At 42.6% G+C, this 20907-nt stretch overlaps 2 protein-coding genes across 5 annotated transcripts; both read right to left on the bottom strand.

The window, feature by feature from the left end:
- Window positions 1–3378: 3378 nt before the first annotated feature.
- LOC123493209 (AP-3 complex subunit beta-2) lies at window positions 3379–7541 on the bottom strand. Of its 4 annotated transcripts, none has more exons than XM_045227114.1 (6): window positions 7348–7541; window positions 6947–7031; window positions 6504–6601; window positions 5920–5940; window positions 4278–4416; window positions 3379–3971 (listed from the first exon to the last, which is right to left on the bottom strand). In XM_045227114.1, exons 1-6 carry the CDS (start codon window positions 7460–7462, stop codon window positions 3821–3823), a joined length of 609 nt encoding a protein of 202 aa, XP_045083049.1. In that variant the 5' UTR covers window positions 7463–7541; the 3' UTR covers window positions 3379–3820. The 4 variants fall into 4 exon arrangements, with proteins under 4 accessions (XP_045083049.1, XP_045083047.1, XP_045083050.1 ...); XM_045227112.1 differs by having other exon boundaries at window positions 3379–4007; XM_045227115.1 differs by lacking the exon at window positions 5920–5940.
- On the bottom strand, window positions 7485–17750 carry LOC123493208 (nucleolar and coiled-body phosphoprotein 1-like). Its single transcript, XM_045227111.1, has 5 exons — window positions 16876–17750; window positions 15909–16087; window positions 10077–10248; window positions 7951–8063; window positions 7485–7576 (listed from the first exon to the last, which is right to left on the bottom strand). Exons 1-4 carry the CDS (start codon window positions 17182–17184, stop codon window positions 8001–8003), a joined length of 723 nt encoding a protein of 240 aa, XP_045083046.1. The 5' UTR covers window positions 17185–17750; the 3' UTR covers window positions 7485–7576; window positions 7951–8000.
- Window positions 17751–20907: the final 3157 nt, after the last annotated feature.

Below are 20907 nucleotides of genomic sequence, written 5' to 3' on the forward strand. Positions count from 1 at the left end.
TCAGTTCATTACATTACAATTCTATCCGCAATGTTACAAATCTTGCTGAATAAGCCCTTTACCATTTGGCAAAACGAACAAGGTGTCCCTGTAAGGAGATGGATGTCAAGTTCTGCCTCGGTATTGGCAGGAGCCAGTATCTGGATCAGTTACAAGAGCAGCATTAATCAGCTTCAATGCTGTCCCAATCTCATTGGCAAAAAGGGAATCAGCTGACTGCCATTGTGGTGCCAAACTGCTATAGAATGAGCTCTGCAGGAGTTTCATGAGAAACAATACTGAGAGCGCAGCATATTTATGAGAATAAAACTGAAGAGTGATGCCTCATAGCTGTTAAATTCTAGACTAGGCCCTAGGCCCAATTTGACAATGTATTTCTTAAATGGCTTTGGAATTACCTGACAGGTGAAGGACACTATTCCCCTTGTGGTTTGTGGGTGTAGTGCACACCCCAGTGAGGTCCAGAGAGTTGCCCAACATTGTGTTCATTCTGCGAAAGACATCCCCATTGCTGCATGTAGACAGGGCTTGAGAGCCTGTTTGCCAGTGGTCATGGAGCCTCAGGTCTTCTTTCTGTTTGCAGTATGAATGTACAACATACCAACAGACAATACTGCACATACATAAATGTTGGCTTATTCCCCAATAAAGTAGGTTTATTCCCCCTGTAGGCTAGATAGGAAAACGTTAAAATAATAGGCCTAGTCTTTACAACTTGGCCTTGTTGGCTATTATTTATCCGGTTGTCACTGCGTTTGAGGTAAACTTATTATCAGTCAAATGATGGCTAAAACTCGAGTACATTTGCACTAGACATAAAAGGCAACCATAAATACATTTACATCGTTCAACAGTTAGAGTTGGACTGGTGATTATTTATGAATGGAAAATGTTAAAATTGAAAGAACATATTGAAAAATGTCTATAGCTAGCAGTTGCACGGTGGACAAAAGCTAAAGATGCTAAACGTTCATTTTACAAAGGATATTGGCGTTGAACGACTGCTAAGTTTATTTTATAGACAGCGCTCGACTATTCACAAAAAAAGGCTACTTACCAGAGAAAAGGCCATATTATTGCACAGGAACCCGCTGGTATGAGTCAAATATGTGTGTCTGCCTCGAAACACTACTTGAAGACTACTTTCAAGACTCACAAATCAGGTGTCATGATTAGGAAAATGTGCGTCAATTTATCTGTTAACGGCATGCGGGGTAATTCCTTTGAAATGGCTGAAGCCGCACCACTGAAGTTGAGATGCACAGACCTACAAATACATTTTTAACTAATTAAAATGGGGTACATCATGTCGTAGTTTCAGTAGTATAACTTCAGTGTTTCATTGCCCCCTGTTAACCTCAGACATTTTATTTTGAGGCACAATTGAGCTTTTTAAAGTTCAGCACGTGGAGCGAAATCACGCTGTCCGCTCATGGGCCCCAGGGTCGTTCGATTCTAGACATGACGTCATATCATGTCTAAATTGGATACATTGTACGTTACAAACAGGAAGTAGCTGAATTTGAAGACAAGTCTATAACAAATATCCACATCAAAGACTGTCAAGTTAGGTTTTCCATCTCCTCGGTCCACATACAAAAAAGGCAATAGACATTGACACATTTCATCCCTTTTATTATATTATTTTCATTTGTATAATAAATAAAGCTTAAACACCACATTATTTCATAACCACACAGAGGATATGGTAGACCATAATCATGGTATCAGAAAGAGAAAGCGAGTGTGCATTAAAATAACAACAATAATGTTACCCTTTAAAAGATTGCTCCATCCACTCTTATCTTAAATTCATTGCAAAGTTTACATTTTGAGAGAAAGGTTGAACCTTTTAAAGTTATATATAGCATTGTCTTTTAGGGGAGGAAATAATAGACCACTGCCACGTTTAACAGTACTTTTAAAAAGGTACTTTTCATAAGGTATGTGGTCAATGGTATGAGTTAAGCAAATTATGTCCTCAAATTGTCTGCATACCAGTAGTAAAATGATTTTGAAATTACATGAAAGTTCAAATTAAATTCTCCTTTGTTCTTTGACTGTGCCATGACTCCATAGACCAATTAATTAAGTTCACAAGCTTGAAAGATTTACTGGTGTGATACCGAACAAAGAAAAATCAAATCAAATTTCAAGGAGTGAAACTGCTGTCATTTTCCCTTTTCTTCCACTTTCTATGATAACTGTTATTGATGCTTGCTGTATTGAACTCCTTTGGTGAGACCATACAATTACATGTTCCTATGGCAAAACATTTTTAAACAAATAAATAAACAACTTCACTTATGTCACGTGGGCAGCTCGCAGATATGCAGGTGGGTTATATCATAGCACGTGTCTCCACTATACAGACCAATGCCCTTTACCTGGTGTGACCCATTGGTGCCCAAGACAGCATAGAGCAGTTTCCTTAGGATCCCATTTCCATTTCCGTAGGACTCATTATGACAACATCTGCGGGTTTATAGCTTGATAGAAACCACCTTTACATACAGTATGGTTTACCTATACTGGAGATACTGTAAGTATATGCAAAAGTCAATGGAAAGGCAGGAAAACAAGGACAGCTGCTGATAACAGAACAGTTTGCCTTGGGCCATGATGATGTAACATTGTCATGTTTGGAAATCATTCAGTCTCCCAGAACAATATTAAGTCACACCTTGGAGTCTCATACACACAGACACAGACACACACTAACACAGACCTTAGTTTTTGTATTAAATATTGCAATGCATACAATCACATTTACTGTATATAATTTTTATCTGCAGGAGTCCCATTCAATAACATCTATTCTATGTGTATGACATTTAGCGGGCCAGACGGTAGAGATTGAGAATAGAGAACTACACTACTCAAAAGGGGACTTCATTGAACATTCAGTAGACAAAAGGAAATTGAGGAGCGACCATGTTTTCCTTGATGATATGCCCTGTTACTGTACCTAAGTAATGTTGGTAATGGTGTAATGGTACCACTCTACATTTAAAAAAAAGGCATGGTGTTTTCTACATGCTACATTTGAGCTTGGCTGAAACAAGTTTAGCAAGAGTATAGGTGAGGACTCGCAGTCTCTCGTTCAGACAATAATGTACTGTACATCATGAGCCATTCGTAGATATGGCTAAAGAGAGCATGTCAAACCTTTACAGCAGTCATGACAAATGATAAGGAGGATTTTAGGCTAGGAAAGAAATCTGACTGGGCACAGACGTCAGTTCAATGTCTAGTTTTGATTTACATTTGGTTGAGTTGTCAACTAATGTGAATTCAATGTGAAATCCACAAACATTTTCACCATGTCATTGGATTTAGGTTAAAAGTTGGGTGAAAACAATCAGTTTTCCATGTTGATTCAACGTCGTCACAGATTTTATTTGCTCAGTGGAATGATTCTTAATGACTTATTGTCATTACAAATCGTGTACAGTAATGCCATTCTGTAATTTGTTACGACGGTTCGTAAAGAAGTGATTTTAAAAGACAAAGTGGGGCCCATTATTTCCCACCAGATATGCATCTCTCCTATAAGTAAAAAATCATCATAATTTGTTTGAAACCTGCATTACATGCAGAATATCAATTGGTCGATAGATCAAACCTGTCTTCAACATATTCTTATCAGACTATCAGTATCTTAAAAGAAGAGTAAGAGGACTCTAAGTTTGGGGGTATGTGGAACGGGAGTGGATGAATGTGTGGTTGTATGTGAGTGAGCAAAGGGAGACAGAACCGAGCTCTAGGAGAGGAAGGAAATTGCTGGGGTCAAAGGTCAGGGGTCAGGAGTTGGGGGTCATCACTGGGTGAGGGCCTGAAGGATATCCTTGACCAGCATCGTGCCAATCACCATTTTCTCACAGTTGACCGTCAGCTGGGCGGCCCCGTCCTCTTTGGTCACCACACTGACCAGTACAAGGCTGCCACTGGTCACTGTCTTCCCAGCGAACCTGTGAATCGTAAACGGGGGAGGAGGAACAGGAGGGCTAAGTTCAAAGATCAAAGAGCAGAAGTAAAGATGAAGTTGAAGAAAAACAAAAAAAATACCAAATTATAGTTGAATCAATATTATGACACAAAACAGCAACACTCTTTCATGATTTCATAACTGCCTATTTGACACATTCCCCTACTATCTCCTCTGTCTAATAAAACATGCAACACACTAATTCAACAAAGAAAAAAATCTATATCAATATGTATTCTGGCGCCATCTGCCAACTTTGACAACTTTTCCAAACGCCCGCCCCTCTCACCTGCACTCCTTGTCTGAGCCACAGGGCACTCGGCCGAGGTTGGCGGCAGTGGTAACCCTCTGGACAATAGTGTGCTCGCCCTGACACTTCTCTTCCAGGGTCAGCTTCTCTGTGATCTCATTCATGCCCATCAACTGACCTGAGGACAGTACAAAATAGTAGCGGTCAAAAGATGAGTGGTCGAGGAGTCTGCATCAGCATCTCAATTCGTCTTCCCGCGATTCCTTGCATCCTATCTCCTCAGCTCCTTCTCAACTGTATTGGAGGAGACGGTCCAAGGTCCTTCCCCTCAGACCTTCTTCTCCAATACTTTTTAGGGATGCAAGGAAATCGAGGAATCGAGGAAAGATGAATTGCAGGTTCCAGCTTGAGTGAGATTGAACATGTGTTTGTAGAAGGTCAATTGAATTTTGTTTTTATGAATGCTCATTGACACCAGACTCCTTCAAAATAGGAGACTGTCCCGTGAATACATAACATTTCAACCAAACCTCCTTGTGTAATATCTCATACTATATGGAGGCATTTGTGTCCATATACCATTTGATACTACAACAATCTAAAACTCTATAGGGTCTACTACCATAAAGGGGTTGGGTTTTGCACAATTCTCTTAGGACTACACTCACTATATTATGCTTTAGGATTAAAAGACTACAAATATGTGCCATTAAATAAGCATGGTGCTTAATGTGGAAAACAAACTCACAAGGCAGTGACACTTTCCTAAGAATAAGAAAGTAATCTGATATTTGCCAAAAACAGGAGTTTGAGGGGAATAGCCTGCATGTGGATTACTTTACTTATCAGGTTGCAAGTCTATAACTCATATTTCTATCCTGCTTGTCTTTTTGTCACATTTTCTCATATATCACTGTCAAACTTCCTTGAACATAGATAAAGGCTCCCTTAAAGAGATTGAAATGTTCCCTCTTCGTTCTGTGATGTCTTAGTTATATATGGCTGAATTCAGCAAACTTCTCCACAAACTTCCTCCACGCTAAATCTAGAATACAATGAACATTAACTTGTAATGTATTATAAAAACACCATTATATGCATTAACTGGAAGCAGCATGCTATACTGTCCTCTCACCATTCAGACAAAGTTAAGTTAGCTATATTTCTCTAAAACATCTGAATGTGGCCTACAGTATGCATTAGTTACAGCCCAGGTGTCTTACAGCCCGTATAATACAATCAATGCTGTGAAAGAAGAGCGCAATGGTTTCAAATGCAGTGCCTTTTTTCTAAATCGGACATCCTCTTTGCGCATTCCCGGAACTACAGTATTCCATAGTGCTAGGACATTGATTCGGGATTAGTGGATCTAAGTGGAGCATTCCCAGTCATTCCCAGTGGAGCTACAGTACACGTTAGAGGCTGGGATGCAGGTTAGGTTATGTTAGGTCAATTGTGTCTGCCATTGAAGTGAACTGGAGATACATAGTGCAAATAGTCATCGGCTCCCAGGCATTAGATATCGCTGAGGGGGTTATAGGGGGGAACAGCGTGAAGCAAGGGAGGAGAGGTTGAGGGGAAGGATGGGGAGGAGAGGTTGAGTCTCGTATGGGGGGTGGGTTGTTAAGGCAGGTGGCACATAGACAGCTGACGAGAACAAGTTCTATCAAAGGAAACTTACCTAGACTTTGTAATAGCGTCTCTATTGGGACCAGTATCAGGAGGGAAGAACGGAGGATATGACACGTTTAAACACACAATATGGTTGGATTTGAGTTGAAAGCCTTGCCCAGTGTTAGTGATTCTGCTCCAAGTGTGACCATTGCTATTAAACCAGGTTAGAATGAATACCAAGGTTTCCTGGTGGGTGTGGATTTGATCAAGTCAGAGGTGATAGTGCGGTAGTAGTCACATGCCATTGTTAGGGTTAGTTTGTGTAGTGACTGATGGAGACTGCCATTCATTAGTGAGAAAAAATAAATATACTATGATTTGCCTCAGAAATGTACAAATTCTTGAGTGTTCTTTTGGAAACCAACCCAAAACAACACCCAGAGAGGCAAAGACATCTCAAAACAAACTGCATCAATTCAGGGATTTTACTATTACAAAACAATAACGTTGTATTACTCTTTGTTGACACTAGCATTGTTTCTTTAGCACAGTCAAAATGGGGCCCATATCAAATGTGTTTGAGGGGGTTTCGTGTCACATTGATGTTTTTGTTAAATTTGTTAATTTCCATGCAGTGGTTCCTGTGCTCACCTTGCTCCTTTTTGAACTCATTTTCTGTCATAAAGATCGGCATCATCAGCTCTCCAACCGGTGGCTGGATCGATACAAAGAACTTCCTGGTGTGAGTGCTGCAAAGGAAAAATAAGACATGACATGATTCACTTATAGGAGAATAGAGCAATAATACTGTGCAGTGATTAGGGTCGCAAAATTCAGGAAACTTTCCCAGGAATTCTCTGGTTTTCCAGAATTCCCAGTAGGATTCCCGGGACCAGGAGGGAATACGCAGGTAGGGAATCCTCCAACTCGGAATCTTCCAACCAGGATTGCTGAAAAACCCAGGAACTTTGGGAAAGTTTCCAGAATTTTGCAACACTAGTGGTGATACGTGACAGGCCATATGGGGGGGGGGAAAGTACACAGAGTTGGGATCTAAGCAATCTACAGCCATCTGGGAGCAGGCTCTTCCTTACCAGAGCTGGAAGTTGGCCGCCTGTGTGGAATCACAGAAGTCGATGCCCATCACCACGCTAACAGTCTCACCCGCAGGTAACACCTCTGAAAACAACACAAGATACTAGGTAAAAGAGACAGTCCACTAACTAGCCCAAAACAATGACAAACAGCTACCTAGATAGATCACTGAATGACTGATGTGTAATTCAAATTTAAACTGGCTCCCGTTTCTTTTTTGTTCCACGTAGAACATTTTAACCCAACAAAGAACCATTTCTTTCAATTCTCTTTTCCAAAAAGGCTTCTTCAGATAAAAAAAGGGTTCCATGTAGAACCCTACCTGTCCTCAAAGAACCCTTTTAGAACCCCTTCTTCAAAACTATTAAAAGAGGAATTCTGTAGTGAAATGTTGACTGACCGATCTCAAGGAACTCTTTGATCCTCATGCCCGACTGCAACTTGACGTCCTCCACGTGCAGGCTCTTGGCCTCGGAGGTGGCGCTGTTGGTGAACTGGATTTTGACTGCCACCATGTGTGGGTCGGGGCTGAACGGCTGGCGGCTGAAGCAGTACTCTACTGATAGGCCCTCGCCGGTGATACGGTGGAGCAGCTCATAGGTCTTCAGGTTGCAGGATGGGGCGATGGTCTGAGGTATGGAAACAGAGGGTTGAGTAAAAACTGCATGTTCAGCCAAGCACGCTTACATATTGTAGCAAACACCTGGACACCTCATGATCTGTTGATGTAAGGGCTATAGTGTTGGGTTGACAGTCGCTGGACCCAGGTTCGAATCCCGGTTGGGGTTACCCCCTAAAATGTATCCAAATATACTATACATCTTCAAAAATATTCAGTAAAATCGTCACTCATTACATTTTATAAAGCTTGGAATGTATGGTACTTAATCTCTCTTTATATCTACATACAGTATCTCTCTCTATCAAGCTACATCTACATGAAGTGCTCAGGCCCTCGGGGGTAGGGGCTAGGGGTAGTTTATGTCCTAGAAAGGGTACTCACCGTAGGGGACAGAACGTTGTCAGTCAGGGATAAGCCCTCCAGATCTGTCACTAGGCTGCTGGACAGGAAGTTGTTGAGGGGCGTGACTTGAGATGGAGACGGAGCAGGGTCAACTAGGAAGAGGAAGGAGCACAGCGTTTTCTCAAAGACTGGAAAGCAATCATTTATAGTCTGATGCTGTGCTAATGTAAACAAACAAGCAAATAGCGGTGATTCAGTATCATGGACAATGGTGATCGTGGACTTCTGAAGTTGCAATGTTGAGTACCACAGACACAAATATATTTGATTTTAAACATTATATGTGGTCTGAAAATAAGAGAAAGAGAAACTAACCCACAAGCAAAAGGAGACCTGCCACCTGAATATAGTGTTTAAAGGAGGAACAAAAGTAAATAGATATAAACGATATTACCACTTGTGCATGAAAGCAAAGGAGTATGTTCATACATACCCAACGTGACGCCGGGCGTTTTGGACTTCTAACCCATTTTAAACATTGTGTGTTTGAGCTACAGACTTCTGTTGAACCATTGGATTCATCTCTTTTGCATCCTTTGAAACCAAACACTAGTCTGTGTGATTAACGTGGGCTGAGCTAGGGCGGTGTTTGTGAGACAAGGGCGGATCCCAAAGGGTTCTGGGGCCGGTTCCTCTCACAAAGACGTCTGTAAAGTCGGAATGGTTTGAGCTACAAACCCATCTATGGAAAGCTGAGACTCTCACGAAGACGTACATGTAATCGTGCATGTTTTGCGTGCGTGTTTTGATCTATGACGCTCACAAGCCACACAAGAGTAGTTTGAAGGTATGGAGTTTTTCTACATTGACGATCATAGGAAATCCCAGGACATAAGCTCACATAGTTGCTGTCACAAACTCCAAACTTCACATTTGCCACTGACTAGTTGGATATTAATTTCCTACTGAGCAAACAATTTATGTACTTAAATTCAATTTTATCAGGTTTTTACTTGGCAGACCTTGTTTCTTTTATTGACATTTGTCAATAATACTAATGAATACAACTGTTTATGTTAAACTCTCTTGTGTTCTACTTGTAGCCCTGGTTAACCTGAAAAGAAAATGGTAAAACACTTAATTGTGAGGCTAAATATAAGGGCTGGACTTGCAGATACCGGTAAATGAAAGTAGTGCCTTGGGCAACTCCACGACTTTTCAACCTATTTTTCATTATCTCCAGCACAGAAGGCGAGGTCAGTACAGGTGCATCAAATTGGGACAGAGAGACTGAAAAACAGCTTCTATCTCAAGGCCATCAGACTGTTAAACAGCCATCACTAGGCGGCTTCCACCCGGTTACGCAACCCTGCACCTTAGAGGCTGCTACCCTATATACATAGACTTGGAATCACTGGCCACTTTAATAATGGCACACTAGTCACTTTACTCATCTCATATGTATATACTGTATTCTATTCTACTGTATTACAGTCTATGCCACTCCGACATTGCTCGTCCTAATATTTATAGATTTCTTTATTCCATTATTTTACTTTTAGATTTGTGTGTATTGTGTGTATTGTTGTGAATTGTTAGATATTACTGCACTGTTGGAGCTAGAAACACAAGCATTTCGCTACACCCGCAATAACATCTGCTAAACATGTGTATGTGACCAATACAATTTGATTTGATTTGAATACCAGTGTCAATACATGTGAAAATTGCTAATTTCTACATTTTGTAGAAAAAAATAGTGATTTTCAAACACTATGATATTCGCAGGGAGCAAGAAAAGACCCTCCCTTGGGGTAGAAACTCATTGCAGTTTCTTACTTTTAATCCTAGCCTGTGATGTCACAGAGAAGCATTTCTTTATGACCTTTCTTCTTGTCTTTTTAACCACAGAAACGCACTGTTTTCACATATGTAGACACTGGTTGGTGCTGGAGATTATGAATATGAGGTTGAAAAGTGGCAGAATTGCCCTTTAAGTTTATTAGTTTACTGTATACATTGGGAATGTTGACATCGAAGAATATCAAATGTGCTTTATGCCAACCATCAGATAATGCCAATGTAGAATGTGTGTGTTACGTCTCTGTGTGTGTGTGTGTGTGTCTGTAGTATGTGTATTTTCGAGTCTCTCTCTCATTACCCACCTTCTTTTTCTTCTTGGTCTCCTCATCTGACTCCTCTTCTGACTCCTCTTCCTCTGACTCGCTGCTCTCTGATTCACTATCCTCGTCCTCCTCGGATTCAGACTCGGAGCTACCAATCCGCGGTTTGCTCTTCCTCTCACTCTTCTTCTCATCCTCTCCACTGCTCTGCTCACTGTGATGCAATGGTCAACAAGTGTCAAAGGTTTAATGAAGGAATTTCACATCTTTAGAGCTCTTGATGTCATAGGATTGCATTTCCTAGTGCTCTGCTACAGATTTTGACTACAGTCTCTGGGTTACATACTTAGTTACACACCTTTTTAATATGAATTAAAAAGGTAAAGAAAAAAACTAAACATTTCAACTTTTGATATTAAAGATGCGTTATAAAGGTTTTGTCTAATTTTAGCCAGTAGTTTTGAAAGTAGCGCTCACGAGCCAAAACGTGTCCCCGAAAATTGTGCACGTCATCCCATTGTTGTTCTCGAGCCTCTGTAGCGTGTGCCCGAAGAAAAAAAAAAAACTCTGTGGTGTTCATGTTGGGCTAACCCCGCAACCTCATTGGACAATACTGTGCTGATACTGTGCTGATCCCGCCTCCCAATTTAACCTTGCAACCTCATTGGACATCAATCCACCTGCCAATCAACATTGTCCATCAAACTCGCTTGTCGCAGGCTAGTTCCCATTATAGCTCCCATTGTAGCGCATGGTCTCATCAGATTAGTATGGCAAATGAGTAAGCGAATGTGATAACGAAAATGTATACTTATGTTTGCATCAAATGTCCTACTCCTTGAAAGTTGTGTCTCAATTATATCATATGCCTACGTGATGAATGATGATCGCTGGCAATTAACAGCTGTAGTATTGCCTACATTGGATTACCCCATATCATGGAATACGTGTGAGAAAGTTTATAAAGACAAAAGGTGGACACATTAAATTATTTTATTTGGATGGCCGGTTGACACAACATAAAGGTGAATCTGGTAATGAATGGTGTGGCTGTTGAACAAGTTGAGGAGACTAAATTACTTGGTGTTAGCTTAGATTGTAAACTGTCTTAGTCAAAACATATAGATTCAATGGTTATAAAGATGGGGAGAGGTCTGTCCGTAATAAAGAGATGCTCCGCTTTCATGACACCGCATTCGAAAAAGCAAGTCCTGCTCTAGTTTAGTCTTATCTTGATTATTGTCCAGTTGTGTGGTGTAGTGCTGCAAGGAAATACCTAGTTAAGCTGCAGCTGGCCCAGAACAGAGCGGCACGTCTTGCTCTTCATTATAATCAGAGGGCTAATATAAATACTATGCATGCCAGTCTCTCTTGGCTAAGAGTTGAGGAGAGACTGACTGCATCACTTCTTCTTTTTATAAGAAACATTCATGTGTAGAAAATGCCAAATTGTTTGCAAAGTCAACTTACACACAACTCTGACACTTACCTCACCAGACATGCCACCAGGGGTCTTTTCACAGTCCCCAAATCGAGAACAAATTCAAGAAAGCATACAGTATTATATAGAGCCATTATTGCATGGAACTCCCTTCCATCTCATACTGCTCAAATGAACAGCGAACCTGGTAAAAAAAAAAAAAAAGATAAACTAACACCTCACGGCACAAAACCTTTCCCCTATTTGACCTAGATAGTTTGTGTGTATGTACTGACATGTTGGCTGGATGTACTTCTGTCCTTGAGCTGTTCTTGTCTATTCATGTTCTGTATTATATCATGTTTTGTGTGGACCCCAGGAAGAGTAGCTGCTGCTTTCGCAACAGCTAATGGGGGCCCTAATAAAATACCAAGGTAGGCCAATAATTGTTCATCTAAAAAGTGGGTGAAAGTTTGCAGTATACATTTCTCGAGCACATCAAAGTTGTGTGTTGTGTTGCGATTCACGAAAGGGATGGATGGATGCGTGCCTTGTAAAAATCTTTTTCCACAATATATTCAAAAATGTAAACAAAATACACCAGCAAGATACAGGTTGTGAGCATAGTGTTTCTGATTGGGTTAACAATGATATTCTAAAGTATTTGTGTGCCTGCAATGCCATCTTTAGCGCACAACATTTTCTGGTTTGCAGAGAAAGGCATTGAAAGAGATAAATGAAACCACTACCAAGGTCTAATAGATATAACTTATAATTGTAAATGTTTTCTCACTTATGATGCATGGATTTGATTGATGCATTCAATGTATTTTCACTGTTATCAAAATAACTAATGGTAAGGCATGCTAACTAATGGTAAGTTATAACCTACATTTGTGTTCTGTTTTTACATACTGGTAGCCAGAGTCGTTCAAGGGAATTCGGGACATGGGTGACTAGTTAACGTTAGCTTGGCTCTCTCTGTGTGTTCGTGCCGTGGGAGGACGGGTTTCTTCGTTGGCAGAAAGCAATGGCTAGCTAGTATGCTAACTATTCTAGCTAACTAATTGGCTGAATAAGTTGACGACGGACTCGCTCAAGCTGTCGGGACTAACCCACAACGTTAGACACAGACACGAATGATCTGCTTGGCGTGTTGACACACTGGTGGTTTGTTGTGGCCGAATATTGGTGCTAAACCGTGTTGTTGGAGTCCGGCATGCTAGTTGGCTGTGGCATCATATGACTAGATGCCCTGGACGGTTTTCACGGAAGAATACTGTACCAAGTTAGCTAGCTGAATAAACTAAGTTAGTCTATTCCTAGAAAACATTGAACCGCGGTAGTTTACAACAATTATAGTTTCTGAGGTGGAAGTTGGGAGAGTTATATTTGGGTGTTTCAGTGAAACGTAAGTGAGGGAGGCCCCGCTCTCTCGCTTTCCTAGATGTTTAGTTCATTTCATTCCGATCTCCTTTGCATTATTGTAGCCATTTTCTGTAGCCTGTCAACTATGCCTCTGTCTATCCCTGTTCTCTCCTCTCCGCACAGACTATACAAACGCCTCACACAGCGTGGCTGCTGCCTCTCTAACCTGGTGGTCCCTGCACGCACGACCCACCCACGTGGAGTTCCAGGTCTCCGGCAGCCTCTGGAACTGCCATTCTGTGGCCAACAAGGCAGAGTTCATCTCAGCCTATGCTACTCTCCAGTCCCTCGACTTCTTGGCGCTGACGGAAACATGGATTACCACTGAAAACACTGCTACTCCTACTGCTCTCTCCTCGTCTGACCATGTGTTCTCGCATACCCCAAGAGCATCTGGTCAGCGGGGTGGTGGCACAGGAATCCTCATCTCTCCCAAGTGGACATTCTCTCTTTTTCCCCTGACCCATCTGTCTATCTCCTCATTTGAATTCCATGCTGTCACAGTCACTAGCCCATTCAAGCTTAACATCCTTGTAATTTATCGCCCTCCAGGTTCCATTGGAGAGTTCATCAATGAGCTTGACGCCTTGATAAGTTCCTTTCCTGAGGATGGCTCACCCCTCACAGTTCTGGGTGACTTCAACCTCCCTACGTCTACCTTTGACTCATTTCTCTCTGCCTCCTTCTTTCCACTCCTCTCCTCTTTTGACCTCACCCTCTCACCGTCCCCCCCTACTCACAAGGCAGGCAATACGCTTGACCTCATCTTTACTAGATGCTGTTCTTCTACTAATCTCACTGCAACTCCCCTCCAAGTCTCCGACCACTACTTTGTATCCTTTTCTCTCTCGCTCTCCTCCAACACTACTCACTCTGCCCCTACTCAGATGGTAATGCGCCGTCGCAACCTTTGCTCTCTCTCTCCCGCTACTCTCTCCTCTTCCATCCTAACATCTCTTCCCTCTGCTCAATCCTTCTCCCTCCAATCTCCTGATTCTGCCTCCTCAACCCTCCTCTCCTCCCTTTCTGCATCCTTCAACTCTCTATGTCCCCTATCCTCCCGGCCGGCTCGGTCCTCCCCTCCTGCTCCGTGGCTTGACGACTCATTGCGAGCTCACAGAACAGGGCTCCGGGCAGCCGAGCGGAAATGGAGGAAAACTAGACTCCATGCGGACCTGGCATCTTTTCACTCCCTCCTCTCTACATTTTCTTCATCTGTTTCTGCTGCTAAAGCCACTTTCTACCACTCTAAATTCCAAGCATCTGCCTCTAACCCTAGGAAGCTCTTTGCCACCTTCTCCTCCCTGCTGAATCCTCCTCCCCCCTCCCCCCTCTTCCCTCTCTGTGGATGACTTCGTCAACCATTTTGAAAAGAAGGTTGACGACATCCGATCCTCGTTTGTTAAGTCAAATGACACTGCTGGTCCTGTTCACACTGCCCTACCCTATGCTTTGACTTCTTTCTCCCCTCTCTCTCCAGATGAAATCTTGCGACTTGTGACGGCCGGCCGCCCACAACCTTCCCGCTTGACCCTATCCCCTCCTCTCTTCTCCAGACCATCTCCGGTGACCTTCTCCCTTACCTCACCTTGCTCATCAACTCATCCTTGACCGCTGGCTATGTCCCTTCTGTCTTCAAGAGAGCGAGAGTTGCACCCCTTCTCAAAAAACCAACACTCAATCCCTCTGATGTCAACAACTACAGACCAGTATTCCCTCCTATTCTCGCTATACACCAAGTCACTTGGCTCTGTCATATCCTCACATGGCCTCTCCTATCATTGCTACGTAGACGACACACAACTAGTCTTCTCCTTTCCCCCTTCTGATAACCAGGTGGCGAATCGCATCTCTGTATGTCTGGCAGACATATCAGTGTGGATGACGGATCACCACCTCAAGCTGAACCCTCGGCAAGACGGAGCTGCTCTTCCTCCCGGGGAAGGACTGCCCGTTCCATGATCTCGCCATCACGGTTGACAACTCTGTTGTGTCCTCCTCCCAGAGTGCGAAGAGCCTTGGCGTGACCCTGGACAACACCCTGTCGTTCTGCGCTAACATCAAGGCGGTGACCCGATCCTGTAGGTTCATGCTCTACAACATTCGGAGAGTACGACCCTGCCTTACACAGGAAGCGGCACAGGTCCTAATTCAGGCACTTGTCATCTCCCGTCTGGATTACTGCAACTCGCTGTTGGCTGGGCTCCCTGCCTGTGCCATTAAACCCCTACAACTCATCCAGAATGCCGCAGCCCGTCTGGTGTTTAACCTTCCCAAGTTCTCTCACGTCACCCCGCTCCTCCGCACACTCCACTGGCTTCCAGTTGAAGCTCGCATCTGCTACAAGACCATGGTGCTTGCCTACGGAGCTGTGAGGGGAACGGCACCTCCGTACCTTCAGGCTCTGATCAGTCCCTACACCCAAACGAGGGCATTGCGTTCATCCACCTCTGGCCTGCTGGCCCCCCTACCTCTGCGGAAGCACAGTTCCTGCTCAGCCCAGTCAAAACTGTTCGCTGCTCTGGCACCCCAATGGTGGAACAAGCTCCCTCACGACGCCAGGACAGCGGAGTCACTCACCACCTTCCGGAGACACTTGAAACCCCACCTCTTTAAGGAATACCTGGGATAGGATAAAGTAATCCTTCTACCCCCCATTCACCCACCCCAAAGAAAGAAAAAAAAAAAAAAAAAACATATTGTAAAGTGTTTATCCCACTGGCTATAAGGTGAATGCACCAATTTGTAAGTCGCTCTGGATAAGAGCGTCTGCTAAATGATGTAAATGTAAATGTAAAATGTAAATGTAAATGCATGCAACCACTTGAAAACTTGCTTCAGAGCGGGGGTTCACTACATCACAGGAACGAGCATATTCTAAATGATGGCAGGTTAGAATGTAGATAGTTTATTATGCATGTATGAGCCATACATTGACATGTCGAGTCCAAAGCGTGAGGTATAAAAAAGAACGAGGTAGTTTTCAATTTTCCGGAACATCTTTTTAAGGGAAAAATGTGTGCTACCTTTCACTTTCTGGAACAGGTTTCCTTGCTTTGATCTTCTCCACATTCTTCTTTTTCTTCTTCTTCTCTTCCTCCTCACTTGCAGACTCGGACTCCTCGTTGCTCTCCTCACTCTCGGATCCCGAGCCGCTCTCCCTCACTGCCACTGCCACTCTCTGAGCCGCTGGCTGTGTCTGATACTGGGGGTGGAGAGGAAAGGTTTATATTCATCCCATCCTACACAGATTCTGTCTGATATACTTATAGGTAGGGTCGCAAAAGACCTGTAATTTACCAAAGTTACTGGCATTTTCAGTAACTTTTTATTAACAGGTAATCTATGGCAATCTATTATAACTTTGGTAATTTATACTTGAATAACTTTTGATATAAAATATTCATTTTTTGTAAATCTGTCTCCACATTTTCCATGAGGTTGTAGTGGAAAATAGGCTAATTAATGAAAAAAGCATAGAATAAACAATGGCATCATTTTCAATTAACTCTGCAACTCTCACAGCTATTGGCTGTTTTCACAACTGCCTCCAAAACATTTACAACAAAGACATCTTGACATAGTAAAATAAAAAAAGTGTGTAAAAAGGATATTTCATGCTGAAACCCTGATATTAAACACCAACAGTATTCACTAAGTTGATGGGTTATATTTAGGATAATGTTTTACAGCTTTATCATTTAATTTTGTATTTTAAAATCATATTATTTTATATATTTGACACGTTATGAAAATTCTATAGAATCCTTGAAGGTTTCCCAAATTCCGGTGGTTTACTGGTAAACGTAGAAAGTTGACAGTAATATACCCTCCCTTTTCAACCCTACTCATAGGACACGATAAAACACATATAGGCAAACATTGCACACACACACAAACGCTTTTTACGTTATCACTGTATTATTCTTCATGTTCGGAAGTGTGGTGAAGGGGGTTGTGAGGTTGTGTATGGAAGTAAGCAGCCCTAGTTACCACTGTCAGCAGATTCGGTTGGGCCAGACTCGCCCTCCGAGTCAGAGTAGAATGGCTTGTCCGCCTTCTTTTCTTTTCTTTTCTCGCGGCTGCTGCACTTGGTCCACTCCGGCACCTGGCAAAGAGGTCAGAGGTCAAAGAGTCAACCGTGTCACCACCACGTCCGAAGCGTTTCAATGGAAGCAGAGAAGAGGGGTTCATCCGAAATGGCACCGTATTCCCTAGTGCAATACTTTTGACCAGGGCCCGCATAGGGGAATATGGTGCCATTTCGGATGCAGCCAAGGATAGAAGACGCAGCATGGCCATGACCGCTTCCCCATGGGGCTGACCCTGTGAACCAAACCATATGGGCTTCCATTATGGTACAGTTCCGTGAAGCACTAGTCAACACAATTGTCATAACATGTACTATATACCATGTTTAACTTGTATTTATTGTTTTCCACAGCTAGGTGGCAGCACCAGGTGATGCCTTCATGGCCAGTTGTAATAGTGTTTGATTTAGATTATTTAACCGGAGTAGTTCCAATAAAGATGTGATGTCCTCCAGGAGCAGTCAATGTCCTGCCACTGAAAAATGTAACAACATTAAAATGTATTGTATTAACCGAGGGTGTATTATTTTCTATTCTTACTGGTACAGTATGTTAGTTGTTTCTCTTACATGCAAAAAACAACAACAACCACAACAAGTAAGAATAAGGGAAGTTTGAAGAAGTGGGAGGACTGTCAACTCTTCTGAAGGAATCGACTCTTTAATGGTAGAGACAGAGGAGGGTGCTGAGTTGGGTAGTTTTGCTGAGTTAGGTAGGCACAGAACAGCAGCTACGGTAGGCCAGGGGTGTCAAAAAGCACTTTGGCGCTATAGGGAGGGGGGGTCATAGAGGCAAGCTCTTTGCCACTGACTGACTCACGCTGGTTAAAGTTGTGACTCTTTCGAGCAGCGTAATAACCTGGCAGGACGGAAGAAAGAAAAAGATTGGGATGGAGGTGAGATGAGAAAAGATTGGGATGGAGGTGAGATGAGAAAAGATTGGGATGGAGGTGAGATGAGAAAAGATTGGGATGGAGGTGAGATGAGAAAAGATTGGGATGGAGGTGAGATGAGAAAAGATTGGGATGGAGGTGAGATGAGAAAAGATTGGGACGGAGGTAAGATGAGAAAAGATTGGGATGGAGGTGAGATGAGAAAAAGATTGGGATGGAGGTGAGATGAGAAAAGATTGGGATGGAGGTGAGATGAGAAAAGATTGGGATGGAGGTGAGATGAGAAAAGATTGGGATGGAGGTGAGATGAGAAAAGATTGGGATGGAGGTGAGATGAGAAAAGATTGGGATGGAGGTGAGATGAGAAAAGATTGGGATGGAGGTGAGATGAGAAAAGATTGGGATGGAGGTGAGATGAGAAAAGATTGGGATGGAGGTGAGATGAGAAAAGATTGGGATGGAGGTGAGATGAGAAAAGATTGGGATGGAGGTGAGATGAGAAAAGATTGGGATGGAGGTGAGATGAGAAAAGATTGGGATGGAGGTGAGATGAGAAAAGATTGGGATGGAGGTGAGATGAGAAAAGATTGGGATGGAGGTGAGATGAGAAAAGATTGGGATGGAGGTGAGATGAGAAAAGATTGGGATGGAGGTGAGATGAGAAAAGATTGGGATGGAGGTGAGATGAGAAAAGATTGGGATGGAGGTGAGATGAGAAAAGATTGGGATGGAGGTGAGATGAGAAAAAGATTGGGATGGAGGTGAGATGAGAAAAGATTGGGATGGAGGTGAGATGAGAAAAGATTGGGATGGAGGTGAGATGAGAAAAGATTGGGATGGAGGTGAGATGAGAAAAGATTGGGATGGAGGTGAGATGAGAAAAGATTGGGATGGAGGTGAGATGAGAAAAGAAAGAAAAGACTAGAAAGAGGTATAAAAAAAAACAAGGCAAAAAATAAACGGACAGGGATTCAAGTTGCACTTACTCAATACTGTGGATGTTCAAAAACAGTTTTCACTTCTAAGCGATTGTTACTACAAGGCTTTACCTTACTCTCTTAAAAAAATCTTATTTAACATACTTTGACAAAATTACCATAATTAAGCATTCATTAAACAACATTACCAAAGTACTTAAACATTCCTTCAACAACTTCAAATTACTTCAATTAGGAATTTGTTAACTTACTTTAACCAAGTTATTAAATAACTTAATAAAGTTTACAAATTCACAATTACTTATGGTTATCATAATCATTACAGTACATCCAATATCAAAGACTATATATCGATGGTAAAGCATGAGGTGGTGTTTGCTTATTGAACTTCGCTACGGTAGTGCAACCTAGATTGAATGAATCCAGTGGGAGTTGAATGGTGGAACACATGAAGAGAAGAACATAGAAGATCGAGAAAGGCAGATTTCGGATTGGAAACAAGGTTGGCACACACCGCACAACAAGTAAAAGTCAAACACGGCAGTTCACACGCAAAATACACAAACTGTACCACTTCCTCAAGTCCAATCTCAGCGACTGACATTAGAGACCAGTACCTAACTATCCATCTAGCTATGGACCATTTCAAAACTGAAACTTTCTCTTTATATAAATAGCTATAAGAGACAGAGCTGACTTTGACGTCTATAGCATTCATTCTAGAAATACGGTCATAGAATACCTGTAGCAATTGACCATCCTTTACAGGCTCAACTAAGTAATCGTACCAATTAATTCCCATCTAAACCAATCCGCACTGACATCAAACACCAATCCTTTTGAATATGGTGCCACTTGAATATGGTGCCACAGCTGGTGTGCGATCTCTAATATTAATATTTTCGCAGTTCTGCTCACCTGAGTTGGAATATATTTTTCGTAGCTGTCTATTTACCACCACAAACCGATGCTGGCAGTAAGACCGCACTCAACGAGCTATATAGGGCCATAAGCAAGAAAATGCTCATCCAGAGGTGGCACCCCTAGTGGCCGGTGATTGTAATGCAGGGAAACTTATATCGGTTTTACCAAATTTCTACCAGCATGTTGCCTGTGCAACTACAGGAGACAAAAAATCTAGATCACCTTTACTCCACACACAGAAACAAATACAAAGCTCTTCCTCGCCCTCCATTTGGCAAATCTTACCATAACTCTATCCTCCTGATTCCTTACAAGCAAAAACTCAAACAGGAAGTACCAGTGACGTGCTCAATACAGAAGTGGTCCGATGAAGCGGATGCTAAGCTACAGGACTGTTTCGCTAGCACAGACTGGAATATGTGCCGGAATTCATCCGATGGCATTGAGGAGTTTACCACATCAGTCACCGGCTTCATTAATAAAGTACATTGATGACATCATCCCCACAGTGACTGTGTGTACATATCCCAACCAGAAGCCATTGATTAGAGACAACATCCGCACTGAGCTAAAGGCAAGAGCTGCCACTTTCAAGGAATGGGACACTAATCCGACGTAGACGTAGAGCCGGCGTAGTAGGATTCGATCTTAGTCCTGTGTTGACGCTTTGCCTGTTTGATAGCTCCTGCTACGACCTTTGACGAGCCATCAAACAGGCAAAGCGTCAATACAGGCCTAAGATTGTATCCTACTACACCGGCTCTGACACTCGGATGTTGCAGGGCTTGCAAACTATCACAGATTACAAAGGGAAACCCAGCCGCGAGCTGCCCAGTGACGCAAGCCTACCAGACGAGCTAAATGCCTTCTATGCTTGCTTCGAGGCAAGCAACACTGAACCATGCATGAGAGTACCAGCTGTTCCGGACGACTGTTTGATCACGCTCTCCGTAGCCGATGTAAACAGATTAACATTCCCAAGGCCGCAGGGCCAGATGGATTTCCAGGATGAGTACTTAGAGCATGCGCTGGCAAGTGTCTTCACTGACATTTTCAACCTCTCCCTGACACAGTCTGTAATACCTAAATGTTTCAAGCAGACTAACATAGTCCCTGTGCCAAAGAACGTCAAGGTAACCTGTCTAAATGACTATCGCCCCGTAGCACTCACATACAGTGG

The sequence above is a fragment of the Coregonus clupeaformis genome, chromosome 19 (genome assembly GCF_020615455.1).
Source record: "Coregonus clupeaformis isolate EN_2021a chromosome 19, ASM2061545v1, whole genome shotgun sequence".
Lineage (NCBI taxonomy): Eukaryota > Metazoa > Chordata > Actinopteri > Salmoniformes > Salmonidae > Coregonus > Coregonus clupeaformis.

Bases quoted from the DNA above. Each gene is read 5' to 3' on its own strand.
- LOC123493209 (XM_045227112.1), bottom strand. From the start codon at position 7,462: ATGGTGGCAGTCAAAATCCAGTTCACCAACAGCGCCACCTCCGAGGCC. The intron at 7,032-7,347 runs GTCAGTCAACAT...TGTTGTTTTCAG, and splicing joins CAAAGAGTTCCTTGAGATCG to AGGTGTTACCTGCGGGTGAG. The intron at 4,417-5,919 runs GTAAGTTTCCTT...TACTGTCCTCAG, and splicing joins GACGCTATTACAAAGTCTAG to GTCAGTTGATGGGCATGAAT.
- LOC123493208 (XM_045227111.1), bottom strand. From the start codon at position 17,184: ATGGCCATGCTGCGTCTTCTATCCTTGGCTGCATCCGAAATGGCACCA. The intron at 16,088-16,875 runs GTAACTAGGGCT...CTCCACCCCCAG, and splicing joins AACCGAATCTGCTGACAGTG to TATCAGACACAGCCAGCGGC. The intron at 8,064-10,076 runs GTGGGTAATGAG...TCCTCTTCCTAG, and splicing joins AGACCAAGAAGAAAAAGAAG to TTGACCCTGCTCCGTCTCCA.